General features: G+C 41.4%; 1 protein-coding gene across 50 annotated transcripts in view; it reads right to left on the bottom strand.

The window, feature by feature from the left end:
* LOC110973034 (uncharacterized) overlaps positions 1 to 20,010 on the bottom strand; it is a 173,678-nt gene that overhangs the window by 27,012 nt on the left and 126,656 nt on the right. For 22 of the 50 annotated variants that reach the window (XM_087130110.1, XM_087130109.1, XM_087130113.1 and 19 more), the window contains 19 exons: positions 19,964 to 19,987; positions 18,941 to 18,958; positions 18,426 to 18,455; positions 17,169 to 17,204; positions 15,828 to 15,906; positions 14,381 to 14,584; positions 13,185 to 13,349; positions 12,603 to 12,646; positions 10,841 to 10,891; positions 9,800 to 9,877; positions 8,589 to 8,624; positions 8,221 to 8,259; positions 6,869 to 6,907; positions 5,666 to 5,725; positions 4,193 to 4,219; positions 3,774 to 3,866; positions 3,062 to 3,091; positions 1,497 to 2,348; positions 325 to 348 (listed from right to left, as the gene is read on the bottom strand). In XM_087130110.1, the coding sequence (XP_086986236.1) occupies positions 325 to 348; positions 1,497 to 2,348; positions 3,062 to 3,091; positions 3,774 to 3,866; positions 4,193 to 4,219; positions 5,666 to 5,725; positions 6,869 to 6,907; positions 8,221 to 8,259; positions 8,589 to 8,624; positions 9,800 to 9,877; positions 10,841 to 10,891; positions 12,603 to 12,646; positions 13,185 to 13,349; positions 14,381 to 14,584; positions 15,828 to 15,906; positions 17,169 to 17,204; positions 18,426 to 18,455; positions 18,941 to 18,958; positions 19,964 to 19,987 (1,929 nt within the window). The remainder of the gene's footprint in view (positions 1 to 324; positions 349 to 1,496; positions 2,349 to 3,061; positions 3,092 to 3,773; positions 3,867 to 4,192; positions 4,220 to 5,665; positions 5,726 to 6,868; positions 6,908 to 8,220; positions 8,260 to 8,588; positions 8,625 to 9,799; positions 9,878 to 10,840; positions 10,892 to 12,602; positions 12,647 to 13,184; positions 13,350 to 14,380; positions 14,585 to 15,827; positions 15,907 to 17,168; positions 17,205 to 18,425; positions 18,456 to 18,940; positions 18,959 to 19,963; positions 19,988 to 20,010) is intronic. The other 28 variants (XM_087130103.1, XM_087130117.1, XM_087130115.1 and 25 more) reach the window with 25 other exon arrangements.

The raw sequence follows: 20,010 nt of genomic DNA, 5'->3' as shown, positions 1-20,010 counted from the left end.
AGCCGTGCATGAGGATGTTTGGCCATCAATGCACAGCAAAATGAAAATTTTTCAATACAAATAACCAGTATACATACATATGTATATTGTTTCACGAGCCAAGATGACAAATGACATCATTCAGAAACTTGCTGTGAGAAGGCACGTTATGTCATATTGTGAAATGATGTGCCAGGATTGGTCAATAAGCAAAATACATTATTAATGTTTACATGAATGAGTTTTAACATGCAAGATACCAACAAATTCACGCATGCTGTCCATAGACGTCGTGATATCAGACTGAAATAAATTTCATTAAATAAAAGCGACATGTGCTCTTACGTGAAGTAACTGTGCTGCTAAAGACTGCAGGAAGAATGCAGATGAACAGAACAAAAAGAGTACGGGATTAACTGGAAACTACAGATGGTAGAGATGGATATTTTCGACTTGAGACCCCCCAAAAATCACAAAACAAAGAATAAATCTGCAAATTTCCAAAAAGTGAACCTTAATGCTGGATATCTAACAGCTCCAAGCATAGCTTGGTCCTGATCAGGGGTATGTGAAAATATCACATCTCTATCGCAGTGACCACGCCAGTATTGTTCAAACTTCAAAGCACAGAATCAAGGACACATTCTAGGTCAGGGCTGCTGTGCAGTATTCCGATGTGCACACTGGAGCATGAGCTCTTCTTAACACCCTCTAATTGTTGAATGAAAAAGCGCCCTCTGGCGTTCACAGGCAGAGCACGTAAGACGGTCACGTGGACCAGGCCGGTTTGACAGTGGCACATCACAAATACTGGCAGCTTGTTTGTACAGAAACAGAGGCAGATTCCTGTATTGGCTGGCACACTCTTGTCCTCCCTGTTTGCGTCACTTTTTCACGTAAGGAAGCAAATGAATAAAAGCAACAGAAATGCGCAGGAAGGAAAAGAAGAGAAATAAAAGTGACCATCACCAAATACAAAGATGGGTCCAACTAACAGTTTCTATTCACAATTCTGAGGGAGCATGCTGGTCAATGTAGGGAAGACCTTTGCCCGGTCTTTACAAAGTGTTAGTGCTGAGTTGGTGGCGAGCATGAAGTTTAATCAGTCAGTTTCCTGCTATTCATCGTCATGATTCTCTACTAACCAAAGGAATTGAAAAAAAAGCAGAAACAAATCCTGGCATGTATCCGCATCCGAATCGTCTGTCTGCGGCTAGCTCTCTGTCTTCACCAACTGCAATTATGCGGAAATGTGCTGACAACAGATGTAGCCGTAGCCAAAGTCTGTTTTGGATGTGGCATATGTTTCTTACATTCAGTTGTGATTCAATATATTTGAAGGTCAAGTATCACTGCCGGACACTGACCTGCCTGTTCCCTCAGATTTGCAAACTACTAAATACAACCAAAAAGCGACCAAAAATTTGCAAATAAAGCACCATTTAAATGAAACAGGCCAATGATAATGGAAGGATGAGCTGCTGAAAAACCTGACAAAATGCCAGCTTTGCCCCTACCTCTGCGTAACTTTCTAGGGGTGTACTGGGCTGTCGCCTAGGTTGTGTGGCAGACTCAGCGATAGTGACCTCAGACGCAGGGCCGTGGGGGAAGTCAGATTCTGAGCGGTCTGTCTCGGGGCTTGACTCCAGGCCGGTGCGCACCGTGACCTGGTGGAATGACGTGGTGTAGGTGGAGATGACCCCAACCTCCTGCCCCGGAGGGGAGATGGGGCTTTCGTCGAACGCCTGGGCACCATGGTTGATGCTGTACTTGGTGTCGGTCACATCGGGCCCACAGATCCGGGCTGAGTCGTCAAGGGGCTCGGGCTCACAGATCAGGTCCGGGTTGATGCCCTGGACGGTGGACTCGGATGTGGTGGAGATTGGGGGCTCCTCAACAGAATCTGGCTCCATCTCATAGTGAGGGTTGATGCCTTCCACCTCTGGCACTTTGTCAGTGGTGATAATCTCTTCTGAGACAGAGTCTGGACCCGCTTCATAATGGGGATTGATGCCTTCCTCCTCGGCTGTCTTCGTGACTTCTACAATCTCATCTGGCTGCGACGTCACCACCATGTACTCATCGATGTCCGGGTCAGATTTGCGATCGGGAACCTCGTCAACCTCAATCCGCACGGGGGCATGCTTCTCAGTGTACGAGTATTTCTCTGTCACAGTTGTGGTGGTGGAGATCTTAGTCTGGACCTCATCGGGGCCTGTGTAAACCTCCGTCTCGGCCGAGGATTCGGACTCCGACTCGACTGGGCCGTCTTGGTGCCCGTCGGCCACTGCCTGGGTTCGTACTATGTGAGTCTGCTCAACGACAACCGTTCGGGTAGGGAATGTTTGTGTTGCGTCTCCAGGCAAGGCCTAGGTGGAGGGGAGTGGCGTAAATTGGAACAACTTAAAATTAGAAAGCGAGTATTTCCACACTGAATATTCTCCCTTTTTCAGGCCAACTAGAAATGTCAACACTGAATAGATTACCAAAAAACCTCACGGGCTAGTTACTTTGCCATAGCTCAAATTAAATGAAGGCTTCAACTCTGAGTCTATGTCTCTAGATCTAAGATAGGTTAGTACCATACAAGGCAGAGTTAGTTGCGCTCATTCGAGTTACAGGCAACGGTATAGGCAACATATTACTGCCAATCTCTTAACATCTCAGGGTTCAAAGCAAAACTTCCAAGGACACAGGGTATCCATTCCGCTGATGTGTACAGAGATAACCGATTTATGACCAAAGATTACAGGAATCAGAAAGGAGATGCTTTCCGCAGAGTCCAGGGGTCATTACAAGCATGCACTCATGACAAGTCTGTTTTTTTAAACAGCATATATGCAATGACAGCCTGCCTCATGTCGCTTGATTTTTTTTAATGACAAGTTAAGCATTTGGCATGCTATGATGCATCCAAAAAATCAGTTCTTTCAAAAAACAAATCACTCAAATGAACAGCTTGCAAAGTCTGAAATTAAAATGCAAAGATCAAAAAGTTTAGAGATTATGTCAAAAAGGATAAAAACACAAATGAATACTGAAAAGAATATTCCCAGAAATCTGAGGGAATGGACAGAATTACCTTGGTTTCTGTTGGAGTCTGTCCGTCTTCCTGTTTAAAAATAATGGAGGGCAATAACATGACACTTTGCACAATAACCAAATTCAACCCCAGCGAAATACCCGTGGGAAGTTAATGCTCAGTAATACAGTCCTAGATGTACATGTACATCCCCTTGAAAATAAAATAAAATAAATGTAAAAAAAAATAAAAATAACCCTCTGCGTATATTTGTAAAAAAAGGCCATGCAAATTCAGTATCGAGTTACAATGTTCACACGCGGGAATCAGAAGTAGCCAGACAAGGGGTAGCTCTGAAGGAACAACTTAAATACTAAAGGCAAATTCATATGTCGGTCAAATTAAGCAGGGTCAACTTACGATGGATTAGCTTGAACGAGATAAACCACAGCAGTTATGTCACCTTGACGATAACTTATAATGGTAACTGCACTGTTTTGTTTGCTGTTATTTCATGTTGTAATGGTTTGAATTCCGATGCATTTTTGCCAGTTGTACATTAAGCGCTGCTCTTTAGGCTGAATGGTCTGGTTTACGGCTGCAACCAGTTCAAGGTTTAGGGCAAACTTGTGCACCATTCTATGAAGCCTCACTGTGAGTACAGCTACATGTAACTTGACTATTAGGGTAAAGAGTGGTGTCAAGGAGGGTCAATTGAGACAAGAAAATTTTGTAAGGTCATGATCAATTCCTGCCTGAGATTCTAGCTTACTTCTTGGCTTTCCTCGAGTACGTCCACCGTCGGCTCAAACTGCATCTCCCGTCTCTCCTCCTCGTGCTTCTCCAAAATCTCCTCCTTCATCTCCTGATCAAATAAAAGCCACGCCCCCAAAATGGAGAGAGAATGAAGCCCCCATCAGTGACTGCACACTAGACATCAAGGGGATGCACAAGGTGTCATCCAAACTCAAGCTCTCAAGCAAGTCTAACTTGGACTCAGTGGGATCAAGGAAATTTCCTTACTTTCCTTCAACAGCTACTTCTCAGATTTACCAGCATCTGTAGGTTTTCTACAATGTTTCTTCAATCTACAAATCTATTAAAATGAGCAAAACGTAAGAGCTGATGACAGGCCCACTCAAAGGAACTGTGGCAGTATTGAGGGCCAAAAATAATTGAGTCAAAACTCACCTCGTACAGCTCTGCTGCTCCGGCATCCTGAAACAAAAGAAAGGCGGAATTAATCACAAGCCTTCTCCGATGCACTTTAAGGGACACTTAACCCCAAAGCCTACTTTTTGACCCATAAGTCTGGACACTTTGGTGCATAGCACTACCAATTCCAAGATAAAAAGTTAGTTACTAGACCCCATTATTGGAAGTGATATAATTTATGCCTACAAAATAAATTTCAAAAGATATTCAGTGAGGTAAAGCATCCTAAAAATAAGTTCCTGAATGAGGTAGTTATAATCCTGCAGGCTACAATATCTTAATGACATTTTGTACACCACTTGGCTTACTATTACACACATGTACATGTATGCATGCAGAAAAATCTCGGCGAAATTCTATGTTCATAATGAGGAAGTACTTTCACACATGATTAAGCCGGGGGGGAAGAGGTTATTTTCTAAGCTAGCAAATTATGTTGAAATTTGCACTTCAAAAATTCATAGTTTTAGCATTCCCGCATTTGCACACTGTGATCTTGCTTTGAGGCTGTTGGCATGGCGTATTTAAAAATATGCTTCTTTTGTTTTTTACAACCTGCAAGCCGAGGTGACCATGCACATTCGAGTTTATTTTGGTTATGGTGTGCATTCAATCGACTACTGCACTTTTGTGCTATCGTTAGCAATGCAGCTCCATCACTTGGCTTTGCTGCTGCTCAACCACTGCAGCAAAAGCCTGTAATCTAAACCTTTATTTAAGTCCAGCCCTGAGATAATTATGAATCTAAAACTGATATTTTCATCTTTGTCAAATTATATAAAAGTATGCCTACTGATGTGAAACAATGTGATAGAGTTTTATGTATGGATAAGTATGTATAACCAAGGGAATTCCTTTAAGGTTGTTCAAGTCGTTAAGAGCCTATGATTCAAAATTAAGAGAAAACATGTAAAGCATACAAAACTGACAGGAGTTTGACAAGTTTGGGCACTGACAGAGACACAAAAAGAACGTGAAATGACTAAACGAACACATCATGTTCAAGAAAACCTAGTGTCACAAAATGGTACAAAATTGTGAACAAAATGTGCTACACTCGTAATATTTACACTGGCAAAAAGTAAACGCAAGTATTCAAGGTGTGTTACTCACCAAGCTTTGAAACAAGCATGCATGCAGGCAACACCCAGGGGTTCGGACGGATGAGACAAGGAGGGGTATCAATGCACATGTACACACACACATCGCAGCTGAATACGGCAACGGGTCATAACTACGCACTACGACAACCAAACCGGTTCAAGAAAGGGGTGGAGAGATCATTGGACGGGGAAACAGAGGGTCGGCTGCGTGTTCGTGGCGTGACGATTTCTTGAATGGCGGTGAGAAAGATGCGCAGCCAACAGGAGTGTTGCCGGACATTCGGCTCAAGAATGCAACATAAAGACATTTTGTTGGGCGTAAAACATAACAAAAAGAGGAGAGTACCTGGCCGAGATTGAAAGAATTGAATATATCGCTAAAATCACATGCACCTGTTGCCGGTACCTTGGAAGGAGAAAAGAAATAAAATCAATGTCACACACACAGACGAAACATTGTCAGATAGGGATGAAAGATGTGGAAAAGGATGGGATTTTTTTTGGGGGGGGGGAGCTCTTCAGCTAGAGAAGGAAATGTGCGCATCCGATTTTCATACACAAATTGTGTGTAGTGACTAATGAGCAGGACTGCGGGCACGTTGTAGTTTCCTTCCCGCGTTCGCTCGCTGGGAAAAAAAAAAGAAAGAAAGCCAGTCGACACGAAGAGCAGCAGCCGCAGATTGAAAGCAAGCGACAGCGTTCAACCTCTGCATGGAATACGATGTGACACAGTGATGTTTAGGCGGATGCCCACGCAATGAACTGATTTCGCGAGGATGCTCAGATTCCAACCTGATTTTGATTTTGAGATGCTCACCACTCAAGTCTCAAACAATCGTCAAATGAACACAGTCACTTCAAGGAGGCATACGCACACATACATGCAACACATTCACGGTTGTACAACACTACCGCAGTCCAGGCAATTTTTGGGCAACACACTGCTTCATAGCAAAAACTTTCAGAATGCCACACAGAAACAGAAATACAACCACACACCTGCCAAAGAATTTGAAAACACTGTATGACAAGCATTATTGCAGACGAATGACTTTTTAAAAGCAGAATGTTACGAGATGACTCTTACAAGATGACTGTTAACACTTGCACTTAGCTACTTACATTACAAATACAGGGGTGAAGAAATAACACAACAGCCCTTCTTAAAAATATCTTTCACAATCTTTTCAATATGTTTTAGCAACTGCAAACACCGTGTATTAGAAACCTCACTCAGAGCCACAAGAATTTTCTCTAACACTCAGATGGCCTCAACAGACAAGTACATATTTGTATGAGTAACTAGTATCGTCATAATGCCAAAGACGTGGTCAGAAGACCCTGGCTGCTTCTTTGACAGAAGCGACAAATCTCCCCGCTTTTTTGCAAACAAAAGAACAACCAATGAGAGCTTAGAGAACACACAAGAGAGAAAAAACAAGAATTAGCAACTCAGGCGGACCTTTGGAACCAGCTACAGAGTTCATAAGACCAAAATCATAAATCGGGTGAGAAAGTTCAGGATGAGAATTGCGCTAGCTAGCAATACCTCTGGAATTCCAGCAGCGATAGCCTCCTCCTTCAATTCCTAGAGCAGAGGGTGTAGAAGAGGGTAAGGGGACAAGAAAATGAAGGATACGTTGAGGTGAAGTTCTAGGGGACTGGCTTGGAACTACACCGTATAGTCTACAACACAGGCTCAATGGCAACAATCTGGGTCTGGTAACCTTTTCCCTTGTGTTTAAAAACGTGCTAGCACATAGGCACGAACTTGCTCAACAGAGTCTGTCATTGTTTGGATTCCTGTAATGAGACAGAAATTTTTGATAGACTTGACAGTTTTCTCTAAGTATCAGCACACTCCTATCTCGGGCATTTATGTCACAGAAGGCGCCACCCGCTTCCCCGGGACAGGATAATGCACTTTCAAATGACTGCCTAATGTAATCTGGGAAATATAAAAACCAATTTGAAAGACAAAAGCAGCATATGCGGTCTTTCGGGATAAATGAATTGTACAAGAAGGCATCTCTCTGTCAATTCTTTGAGTCTTAAATCTAACAAATTAACCAGACTATCTGAGCAAGCTCTACTTAATTAACCCTCAAACCAGCAGCCCACATCAAAACACTGCCACCAAATTGTCAATGTAACTGAGCAGCACTGAATGTTACATGAAAGGAGACTATCTAATGTGCCTACAAACAGTACAAATACGACACAAGTGTTTCCTTAAGAAATTTTAACAGCAATAAAGCTTATAAATGAATCCAGCTACCGTGGTTACACCATCACTGGTCCTTTCCAGGAGCCCCCTGCAATGGCAATAATTAGGCTCTGTGGTGATTATTCTACAAGGCCACTGTTCCATGACAGGTGTTCCGTACAAAAACCAACACAGTGCTTTCTTTTATTGCTGATGAAGGGGACCATCGGAAATATCCTGTGACAACGTTGCTGGATTTGTCAATGCCAGGCCTTCCCGTACGAAGGAATATTCTCAGTAAGTCTGACTCAGTATCTGATAGATTTCATTCCCGAAAGAAAACGTTAACCAAAATTATGATGTATTTTGTTCAAGCCATAACTCTGCTTAGCAGATTTTTCCATGCTCTGGTCTACATGTTAAATTTTTGAACAGCCTGAATGCAGTCAAAGAGAAAGAAACTCATGTTCCCTAAAAATAAAAAAGCCCCCCAAAATCACCTGCATGAACAAACTTCCGTGACTATAATAACCAACTTGACCCATGCAATTTTTGATTATATTTTTTTTTCCTTTTTTTGTGGTGGGGAGAAAGCAAATGGGATTGCAGTCAAGCAAGAGAAGCAGGGGTGGAGCTATCTGCAAAGGGGGGGGGGAGGAGATAGGGTTGCGAGGTTCACACACAAGGTTCAATACCTTGATCAAACTTTCAGCCACTTCGTCCTTAGCCTGTTCCTGTGATGTAACAAAACCAGGGAAGTGTGGATTTTTCTTCAAGTTTTGGCCACTGTCTCCTTGTTTCATTTGTACTAGTACTTATAAAGTTTAATATGGAGCAGAAATCTGTAGTACTGTCCATTATAATTTCTTTCAATATCAATAAAAAGTGTCCACCATCTTTTCTTTAGTTTTCAGTTCTCACAGGAGCAGATCAAACACTTTTGAGATAGAACTTGCCGTATAAAAAAACTACTTAGTTTGACAATTTGGTTAAAAGTCTCCCGCCCTTCCCATCCTAATTGTTTTTTCAAGGCTTGAGATGCATTTGGCACTAAGCTATGTACCTTCACAGCAGTCTCAATATCGGAGGGAACCCGTCTCTGCAAACAAATGGAACAGTCCAAACATGAATATGGAAATATGTAAATTCTATCCAGAAGGAGATGAAAAGGAAGACTCCATATGTCATGAGATCAAATTATCAATGCACATTGTCATGATGAATTAAATAAAAATAAAACGTTCCTGTTCATTTGTTGTTTGTAATTTTAGCATCTTTTGTATTCCCTTGTGGGATGCATTATTCATAAGTCCCTGTGACCAAAAGGTCGCACAAGGGGTGGTGATTGAATATAATTCAGGTATCCAACTTTCAATGCAATTAACTTTTGGCCATTTGCCTAACAAGGAAACTCTATCTTATTATCATTTCCTTCAGAGAGAGAAAGAGCCAACTTTGCTTTACACCTGGAAAATGGCTCACAAACAAATTGAAAGCAGTACAAAACTTGAAGCATGTGGCAAGAAGTATAAAACCAAAAGGGACATCATCCTGAGAGAGAAGGAAAGCAAAAGCTCAGAATATATTTAAGTTCATGATGCACGTCCTGCCAAAAAAAAAAAGGAACAGAGTGCTTCAAAGTCTACAAATGTGTGCACTGGAAGTATGCTGCTCTCAAGCAGCTTGATGTTAAACACTGTGGAAGCTGGTGTCATCGCGTGGTGGTGTTGATGCCACGGTTTCCCCATGTGTACTCCTTGAAGCTTTGGAAGCCATCCCTCCAGACAAGAAATGCTGGAGGCTACATGTATATGGTCAAAACAGCCAAGGATGCTGAGACCCAAATTGAGACTGAGACTAACATCCATTGTGTGACAGGCTTTTAATACAGCAGGGTGTGGGTATCTGACCTTGCTGTGGTTACGTAAAAACAAAGAAAAGAGTACTAATGACTCAAACATGACAGCTTGGCAAAAACTAAACACACTTGACATCCCGCATTTCACAATCTAAAACGCCAACCCAACAAATTACAAACTTCACACGCCTCAAAAGAAAAACTACAATAATTCAAATCAAAATGAAAAAAACAAACTCAAGTCAACTTACACATCAACTAGCCAATCACAGACAATTCTTAGAACAAACCAAACAAAACAGCATCAACTATGACATCACAATTGACCAATCAGATAAAGCCACCAAAGAGTCGTCCAGCCAATGAGGCACTGTTTCACTGCCCATGGATGCTTGCTCTGTATATTCAAACAATACCTCTGTGCGGACTTCGGTCCTGGTTGTTACAGTACGATGGACTTCTTTCACAATTTTTCCACTGTAACTATCCAAATCCTAACAGTTGGGTAAGATTAAGACCAACAAAGGCAAGCAGAAGTCTTTGTTTAGATGCAGGCAACACGAAAACCTGGCATGTCATTGTAATGCGTGAGTTCTACGAGGTTTTTAATTAGTCTCATGGTTTTTTTAATACTTAAATAAAAAAAAAACAATTATTTATCTCTTCATTTCTCTTCTGAAAATGGTAGATGTGATCAAATCTGAGGCCATTTCCCAACCTCCATTCTGTCTCCATCTTCAGCTTTAGTCTGGTGGAAGAACCACTCAGCAGTCTCTGATGTCCAAACCAAACAGAAATCCTCTCAATTTTGGCCTCATAGAAAACATTTTTTTGTTTGGGTTCATTTATTGGCCAATTCCCCCAAAAGTGAGGGACTTAAAAATTCTCGGGGGCAACAGCCCGAGATGAACTAGAGGACTGAAAGAACACTTTTAATCATCAAAACCACATGTACAAGTATGTTGAATTGGTAAAAATGTGCAGCTGCACAGTAACAGATAGGTTTTTATTAACTCTAATGTTTTCAAATTACAAGGAGAAAAAAAACCTTGATATAGTATCTGGTATTAAACGTGAAGGAGGCTGGATAGAAAGATTTCAAGCAGTTCTCAAAGAAAACAATGGAACGGAAAACTGAATGCAATAAAAAATCGGTAACAGCATGAAAAAGACCAGCTTGAGGTGAACTTCACTGTAAATAGGTACGGCTACGGGGGGGGGCAAATGGGAATTTCAAACTTTAAAAGGTAAAAAAAATTAATGGAATTGCTGACATTTCTGTTGTCAACAAACCATTTCGATTAGTTGGTGAAAATGAGATCACAGGCAGTGGTAAGTATGACGACACTTGGACCAGAGTTGGAGAGGTCAGAGGCCATGGGGTCAAAGGTTCAAGGAGTTGTGTGGACTGATCCATTCGGTGGGTGGGTTGGGGGTGAAGTGAAGTGAATGCATACCTTGTCTGCTTCAATCTCGTCCTGCAATTCACGGAAAGCTCCTCCATCATCCTGATTGGCAAGTTAGTAAATGATCGGACAGGGGAAACAAGCAAAGGGGAGGGGTGTGGACAGGAACATTCAAGGGATACGGGGCGGGGGGGGAGGAGAAAAAAGTGTAGAGCACCAGTGAGAAATGGAGGATGGAGAAAAAGAGCGGGAGGGAAGGACAACAGAGGATTGAAAGACAGGGAAATTGGACGGGCGGGGGGTGTCAGAGTTAGGAAGTTCTAGAGTTATGGATGCCTCGAGCAAATCTGATAGGTTATACTGCATGTGCTTTGCTGATACTGGGCGTAGATTTCGTAGCAACATTTCATCCAGTTTGTGGGGTTAAAAAGGAGGCCTAATGAACAGCATATCAAACGTTTTCTCTTTCTTTTCAAAGCCCCCCAAATCGTCAAGATGCGTGACAAAAATTGATACTACCAACAATCCAAATCATGATTATCTAAAACCATCTTGTGTTAAATCTATCTCATGGCAAAACTGGCACCAACAAAAAAAAAACAAAAACAAAAAACCACTACCACACACTTCATTCAAAATTGATCAAAGTCTAATAACAGGTACATTCCGACTGAAGCACTTCACGAGTGAAACATGGCATCAAACCTAAAAGATCTAAATGTACACCCGGCCACGATCAAGCTTGCAAGAACCCCAGCCTCAGGACAATTGGACAAAGAAAGAAAAATGAACCACATTCCATGACCTGCAAAGAGTCTCCACCAATCTACAGAAACAGTCCCAAGAGTCGCTCAAGCAATGGGCTGATTGTGACAAGCACAAGATGAAAGAAAAGACTGCATTCAAATGAATTAACGACTACAAAAACTCCAAGGCATGAGACAATGCAGATGTCAACCTACAATGGGAACAAAATAAGGTGTCAACAGCGAATAAAACCTTCCCTCTTGTTTTAAAACATGATGCAAAGCCGCAGTAAATAAGAACAAAGAACCAGAAAAAGAACACAAAAACACAGTAACCCCTTCTAAAAGAACTTAAACAACTTTTATTTCATTCAGATCGTCCCTCAAAAACTGACATAAAACATCCAGAACATAAGTTCATCGAAATGCAAAAAGCAAAGCAAAGCACGTAAAACAGACCAATTACAAAGGAGCAGACCTGCAAAATGAAAGCATATTTCACTATAAAAACAGAAAGTCATGAAATGAAAGAAACAAAACACTAGAAACCAAAAAATTCTGCGATCTTGTAACAGTATAAAAGGGCATTGATAAAGTTGCTTTCAGCCAAACATCACTGTTTTAAGCCGAGGTTTCAGTGCTGCTGGATTCCTTTGCTTCAGTGCCTGCTTTGACACACAGCGCTGTGCATGCAGCGGCAAACGGTGGACTTTTTTTTTTTCAGCTAACATCTTGCACCAAGTTGTATGCACCATCTGTCACCCAGTCCGTCATCACATCTGTCATTACCACTGTCTGTGGCAATTCCTCTAAACTTTCTCTCAGCCACATACCTTTCAACTTTCTGTAACAATCTCTCCCTTTTTTTACTCGATACACCACACTGAAACAACACATTAATGACCTCTTTCTTAGCTAACAAACACCAAAAGACAAAAAAAAAGAACTTCAACCAAAGTCAATTCTACCACCCATCTCACACTCACGCACAAAACACAAGGACACAGAACAAGACATGACACGTGCAGACAAGGTGTCCGAGCACAAATTTATACTATGCTAATTACCCCTGTGATGTCAATGGTGACTCCAGGCTTGTGTTTGTCTTCGTCTGGAAAGAGAAAGAAGAAGACAGAGTTAGTCTAAAGTTATCCCCAAAACGGGGTTTGAATGTCCAAAACACGTTCAGAAATCTAGTCGAACTGCTATTTTATTTTCCACCACTATCATGATCAATCTTCTCCAAGACAAAACTAATGCCAATGGAGCTGCAAGCAAGTTCATTATTTTACACTGAATGAGAATCAGTGCCGTAGTCAAGTCCACCACAATGCCCAGCACAATTCCTTTTAACAACTCCAGCCACAATTCCTTCATCACACCAGTCGTAAGTTACAGGGTGAGCAGTGACAAAGAAACGCTTCTGTCAGCCTATTTCAACAGCTTTGTGACTTGGCTGAAGAATACATGACTCGCAACTGACTTGCGGCGACTTGTGACGAACTCAACTGCAACACCGGAATACATGGTGGGACTTCAGAATGATAAACTATCAAATATGTTGTGGAGGGTCCCCTCGTGGCTCAGTTTTTATCAATGGGATCCAACACAATCTTTGAAGTTTCATGCCATTGTCAGACCCGTCTCACCGTGCTTAAGGCTGGCCTCGTACATGGCCCGCTCCATGTCCCGCAGGAAGTCTGATGTGTCCTCCTCACGATCTATCGAGACGTCCATGACTGCGTAGTCTGCGAGACACTTGTTGGCGACGTCACCACGGCCGATTTCGTGGAGCGCGTCTGAGAGTTTGTCGGCTGTGAGGAATAGGGCAAACCAAGAGAAACTGACAAAACATACTGCACAGATATGGTAACAGAAGAAAACAAAATTAAAAAAGGTACAAGAAGGCTGAAAAAAATTGGCGTGGTCTCCTCTTTCACCTTCTGTAACTACCAAATATGGAGTATGTGTTGCCGGCATCTCCACGGTATCGCAGAAGCTGTTTTTGTTGCTTTTAAGTTAATTGCAACAAATGCACAAGAGGTTTACCTGTGCCAATCCCAGTGATACAAAACTTTTGCCCTCTGAGGATCCACTTACACATAAACTCTATTATTACAGCACTTTTAAAATTACTTTAGAGATATTTTGAAGTGAAAATCATACACGCACTAGACAGTGGGAAATAGAACACATGAGGAGTCCTCAAATACTTCCGGCAAACACAAAAGCAAAGCGAATTCGATGACATGAAAAACTGCAGCGAAATTTCCTGACTTGAAATGTGTTCAACTTTTGTGAATTCACAGCGCGGAGATTTGATCTGACATCACAAATTCCCGTTTTTTACTGATGCTGAACTAACCGTAATCACTGAAAGAAATTGGTAGAAAAATCATGTGCTACCAAGTAGTCCCCACCAAAACATCTTCCAAAACAAATACTCTGCTACTGTTTGTCTTTCTTTTACAATCAATGTTTATTCACCGTTTTGTTTTCCCTCAGTCCACCAGTACCACTAAATATAGAAAATCCACCAGCCTTTAAACATGTCGCTCACAAAAAATATTTCACAACTAACCTGAAGTGTACACGCGTAACTGAGGGCAAGCAGTAATTAAAACCTGCCTGAATAATACTTGAGCTATTCTCTACTTCCTCCAGCCTTCAAGCAGTGATATGCAGCGTCTTTGTACAGACTAAAATTTATGCCCCTGCGCATGGCTTCGTTGGCTGGCATGGCAATACTGTAATATCGCCCTCAAGCGTGTATGCATAAGAGCAAATTGGGGTGCACAGTGAGAAAGATTTGTTACACACAGTGGGAATTTTCACATGTACGTACTTGTGGCATTTTCCTTGGCGTCCTCCGCCCACGCGTGCAACATGACAAAGGCCTGCTCCTCAATCTCGTCGTTTTCATTCTCAATCTCCTGCAGGTCCTTCTCGCTGACCCCAAGCTGGCGCCCCAGCGCCCGCCAGTCGGTGCCGATCTCCTTGGCCACCTGCATCAGGCGGATCTCGGCCCTGGCGTGGGCGCTGGTCGGACCTGTCAACAAGCGCAAAGGCCACCAACAGTTACTTCACACGCACATTAGGGAACAGAAAATGTTGTGATGAAGATGTAACTTTGAATATGATATGCTCGCTTTGCTTTCACTACAAGTTTCATATAAGACATGAACCAACCCTTAAAACCAACTGATTTCTCTTAAGCTCCTGCAACACTGGTTTAAACTGCACCTTGCAAACAGTAGGTGGCCCTGATCAGGAAGAGTTAACAAGTGATTGCTTTGTAAGGCACCTCACACTTGCAACCTTGTATCCAACTGCAGACATGCTCCAGCAGAACAGCTGTCACATCCTACTGCAATCTTGGTTCCCTGGTCAGCCTTGTCCCCAGCATTTGGCTGAAAAGTATGCTGCAATGCATTCAGTTCTAATTTCATCGTCAAGTTGACCAAGCTTCCAGACGGTTCTTGCTGGACACTTGCTATCATAAGCAAAGCCCTTGTCTGATACACAGGCATACGCTACCTTAACCATATACTGCTGGGTTTAATTTGAAGTTGCATGACGTATTCCTGGGGGATTTTCAAGATTTTCCATTTTCAAAATTCTTCAACAATTCATAACTTTATTTACTGGACGTTTACACCCACACGAATGACTGTCTGGTGGCTACTCTAATCTGACAGACAACATCTATTGACGCCCAAATATTTCAGCCAGGCCTGCCACCTTGTAAAGAGAGCCCTGATGGTGCGGTGTTATGTAATTTTGCTTTGTTCCCGAAATTGGCCCAGTGTGCTGCTGGCGTCTTTTCAAATGCAGACCAGATTAGCGTGCAGCGGTATTGTATCACTCATCCCTGGAGCGCTGGAGTGATTGTCCCCGGTGGTAATCTGCTCGCGCTGAATGCCACAAACAGAGGTATAATCATTCAAAACAATGACAGATTTCCTCCACTATTGACAACTGAAAAAAATGTTGGCAATTCCCAGCAGCCCGGTCTTTTGTTCCTTGTACGGTCTTTTGTTACAAGGTCCAGCTCCTTTGTCTGATTTCGGGCACCCCAGCCATGCACATAAAGCCAACGTCTCTGGTACCGGGCACCCCGGCACGAAGTGGTTAAGTACAATTCCTTGGCTGCATCAAATGCTTACAATTGTCCTTTCTGGAACAACAAACCTATCCCAGAACAGTTGAGTTTACCCAGAATATGCCTCTTTGGACATGCAAGCTGACTCCTAGATTCCTAGACATGAATTATAGTGCTGAACAGTACTCACTCATTGCCGGGTCCTGAAGGAAGGTGTACTTCTTGCGTAGTTTGATTGATGCAAAGTTGAGATTACTAGCCGCTTCATCCTGCAATTGCAGCACCAAAAATACCCACAAAGATAGGATTAACATTACATGCTTATGGATGGGGAAAAAACAAGGGATTTTGTTACAGGTGAAAGGTGATTTATTTCATACGCATTTAAAATATACATGCTTACCTTGCATCAAGACCAAAGCATAATCAGGTTACCTTGCATATGTTACATGGTTATGTGTAATGTGGTGATAAGAAGCCAGACCATCTTCAATTGAATCTGGTTCCTTCTTTAAAAAAAAAAAGGCAATCTGTACCGTACATAGATTTATATATAACTTTGCAAGGTAACCAGATTGTTAATGACCTCACCTGGGAAAATCTTCACAAAAATTGACTAGTTAGCCCCCTTAACACCAACAAAAGCCTTCATGAAAGCATGTGAATCTTGCTGCTTTTAACTGATACAAAAAGAATTGTTGGATCATTTTACTTTTTTTAAATTACCGGGACGTGTTCTGTTAATTAATCACAAGGACTTGTTCTGTTAGTTAAACAGTTTACAAACCAGAATTTATAACTTTGCATCTGACTAACTTCCGACACTGACACAAAAATACAAACAAACAGAATGAAGTAAATGTACACGGACATGTTAGGGCGAAAACAACCAACAAAAGTAGCTAAATGTCTTTACATACACGTGTATGCATTTTAAAACCTGTCACATTTATATACAATAAACAAAATATTTGGCCAATGGAAAAACGGTTCAAACTGTTTCAAAAAGTGGGTTTTGTTAGTACATACATGTATATATTTGCACTACAAGTTGAAAGTAATATTTTCCTTGATTTAGGCTATATTACAACTGTAAATACAAGCAATGAAATATACACAGGACTTGAAAAAAAATCAAAACACACTAATGTGACAATGTAACGGCTTCACAATGTGAGGCTTACGATGTTTCATGGTGAACATAATAAACACCATCAATGACATATTCAGATACAGCTGGAAAAAAAATTCACGAAGCAACAAAAATAGACGGGCGATCTCTAGTTGTCAATTTTTCTCTTAGCAACCAAGACTTTAATACAGGATAAATGGAACAAAAAAGGATATAAACTGCTGCAGGAAAAAGGTGTCACAAGAAACACTTTCTTGTTTTATTTCTTTGGTGACAATGACAAATTCAACAAAAAGTCATATCGATAAATGTGACAGTGACAGTCATGAAACTGTTACATCACTTTGCTATCTGGGGGGACGGAGAGTGCAGACAGACATCAAATACACTTTGTTTTACCTTTGGGTACTCGTCAACGCGAGTGAGAGAGTAGATCTGTTTGCCAAGAGGGACGTGTGAATTCAGGCAAAGAATTAGGGTAAAGAAGAGAGAGATTTTTGTCAGCTGAAGACTAAGTTGGGAGGAAAGAGAAAAACTTGAGGAGATGGACAGACACAAAGAGGGATGGGGGAAGCTTGATTTGCCTTCTTAAAAAGTCTGTGCCTATCAATTTCGACAAACTCATGTAACCTGAAATTTCAGAGCATCCACTGGTATCTCTGGAAAAATTTTGGCAAGGCTGGTTGGTTTAGACTGACGCTGGAAGGCTGCTTCAGCACAAGGGATTTAGGGGCTAAAGTGGTTTGTTCCTGTCCAATCTGTGCGCAGCAAGGCTCCTTCCCTTCACTCCTCCCCCCCCACTTTTATCTCGCTGTCAGTTTACAAACTCAGAGCATGGTCATTTTGAATGATCTCCACTATGATCAGACCATGTGATTCACGGCAACGTGATATGCACGGCTCTTACTCCAGGCAAGAACTTGCCACGAAACGGCAAAAAAGGGGTAGAAAAGGAAGAAGGAATGGGGAACAAAACACAGAAGAAATGGTTTCATTTAGTACGTGATTATCACTACCAGTTATGCATAATGAGTCAGTTTGATATTCCAACAGCACATGCTTAACACGCCGCGTGTCCCAGGTCATTCAGACAAGGGTGCAGAGGTCTGCTCTATCGGCACGTCCCACACTGGCTCATGCCCATTCTTTTTTCCCATCAGATAGCCTTGCTTTTTAGAAACACCAGACTGGCTCATTAAGTGTCAAACTCTTTCCACATTTGCTTCATGAGGGGATTTCACTTTGAAGCAGGAGTTACACACATGGAGAGACAGGTGCACTGTAATGGAGGACTGAGAAATGACAGTGTCATGGTTTTTTTAGTCCATGTTGACAATCATGCTGATATTTTACAGGGGGCGTAAATTTCCGAAAGAAAAGGTCAAAGAAAAGGTCAAAGAAACACGTTCCACACTTTTTAAACTCCAACTAATACATTTTTGTTTTTAAACACATATCTTTTTTGGGGGGGGGTTCCCATTCTGTTTTAACAGATTTGGACAGACCTGGGATAGGGTAAGAAATGGGAGACTTGGGATAGGATGGAACATGGGACTCAACAATGTAGGCCACAGTGAGCAACCGGAAGCATGCGGGCGGGGGGGGGGTTTACATACAACACGCAGGGCCTTCCATTATTACATTCCTTTCCAGTACCTGAGTGATGGTGGTTTTTCCCTCTTTCTGCTACAGAAGAGAAAACATAAATTGCTACTTAGTTTCAGTTGCAAGGGCATTTCATCTTGTATTACAAACTTCATAGTCTTCACACTGATATTGTAACACAGTGAAACTAACTGTTCTTAAACTTGATTTTCAGGTAATAAACGTACTGACAAAAAGGGTCAGGCATTTAAATGCCCAATGTTTCAAAAGAACAAGGAAAGATTTTAAAAGTTTTATGGAATGGTCAATTCAAAATGTAAAAAAAAAAAGGAAAGCAAATTCTTCTGAGAATATTCAAATAAAATGTTTGGCTTTACAAAGTCATTTCAACAACAAACACAACACGAACGACGAGGTACACTGGGTTACTGTGTTATAACACATACACATGTATCTCGTAATAAAATGGTTTGCGTTTTCTTTCATTGAAAATTGGGAAAAAAAATATACAATAATTTCCAAAAAAAGAGAAAGAAATGAGGGAATACAACCTCAAAGGTCCCTACCTGGGAATACTGTTCTCTCTGAAACCATTTTTTGAGGGGGAAGAAAACAGAAGATATCGAATCAAGTTTTGCCATGAGAATGTAAGAAATATTCTGCCATGCAACAAAAAAAGGAAAGCCTGCAGTTTTTGTTTTTCCCAAAGCAAATTTATCATGGGCTGAAATCAATAGAAAACAAGACCAACATACGTTTCCAAACTTCCATGGCATTAATTTGATCAGATTTCAAATATTGCTGGTGCTGCAATGAAAACCGTTCTGTGCATTGAATAACTGTTTCTAATTGGAGACCTTTTCTTTTTCCACTGTGCGTCCGTACAGGAAAGCATACATGTGCACACGGATAAGCAGGTTACATTTCACAAATGTAACAGACAGCTGTAACTAATTGACGACATGTGCGGAAAGCACGCGAGTCAAAGTAACAGAAAGCAATGCTGACTTGGTACACACTCGCAGTGAAAATTTCAAGAAAGATATTCTGTCATCCAGAAAAAGTTCTACAACAGGAGTGAATTTGTTCAGTGTCTTTCAAAGAGGCAAAACATCTCGAACAGACATGCAGTTTTAACTCGCAACCTGTCAATTCGAGTAGCAACCATGAAAATACTCGCTCAAAAAAGTCTGCCATTTAATGTGCCTGACAAGTTTTCTGCAACAATTCCATGTATGCCCCACAAAATTAATTAACCTTGATTATTTCTAAAATTACATCATAAAACTGACAGGTGCATCACAACAAAGTTAGATGGGATAAACAACACAAAAAAAGGTCAAAATGTGTTGTGCATTTACACTACACTGTCAACGTCACCAACTTCAACAAAAACAACATAAACATCTCACTTGAACGCCCACTAACAGAAAACATAGACACAAGCGGCAAAACAGCCAACAAATCCCGGTGAGAAAAAATTTCTATTTTTCTGTCTTCACAAGGACAACTTGAACCTGATTGGTTAAGTGGAAAATAAAATGAAGCACAAAGTGGGAACTCGGGGACAACAAATTCCTCATGCATACCTCGCCTTTCTCCATTCTGTATTCCTACAGAGAGAGAAAAATTGTGG

This window comes from Acanthaster planci, linkage group LG19 (genome assembly GCF_054643075.1).
Source record: "Acanthaster planci isolate LZ-2023a linkage group LG19, COTS_SCS, whole genome shotgun sequence".
Lineage (NCBI taxonomy): Eukaryota > Metazoa > Echinodermata > Asteroidea > Valvatida > Acanthasteridae > Acanthaster > Acanthaster planci.
Note: the sequence above shows the minus strand (reverse complement) of the source record. Positions and strands in the feature narration are given on the sequence as shown.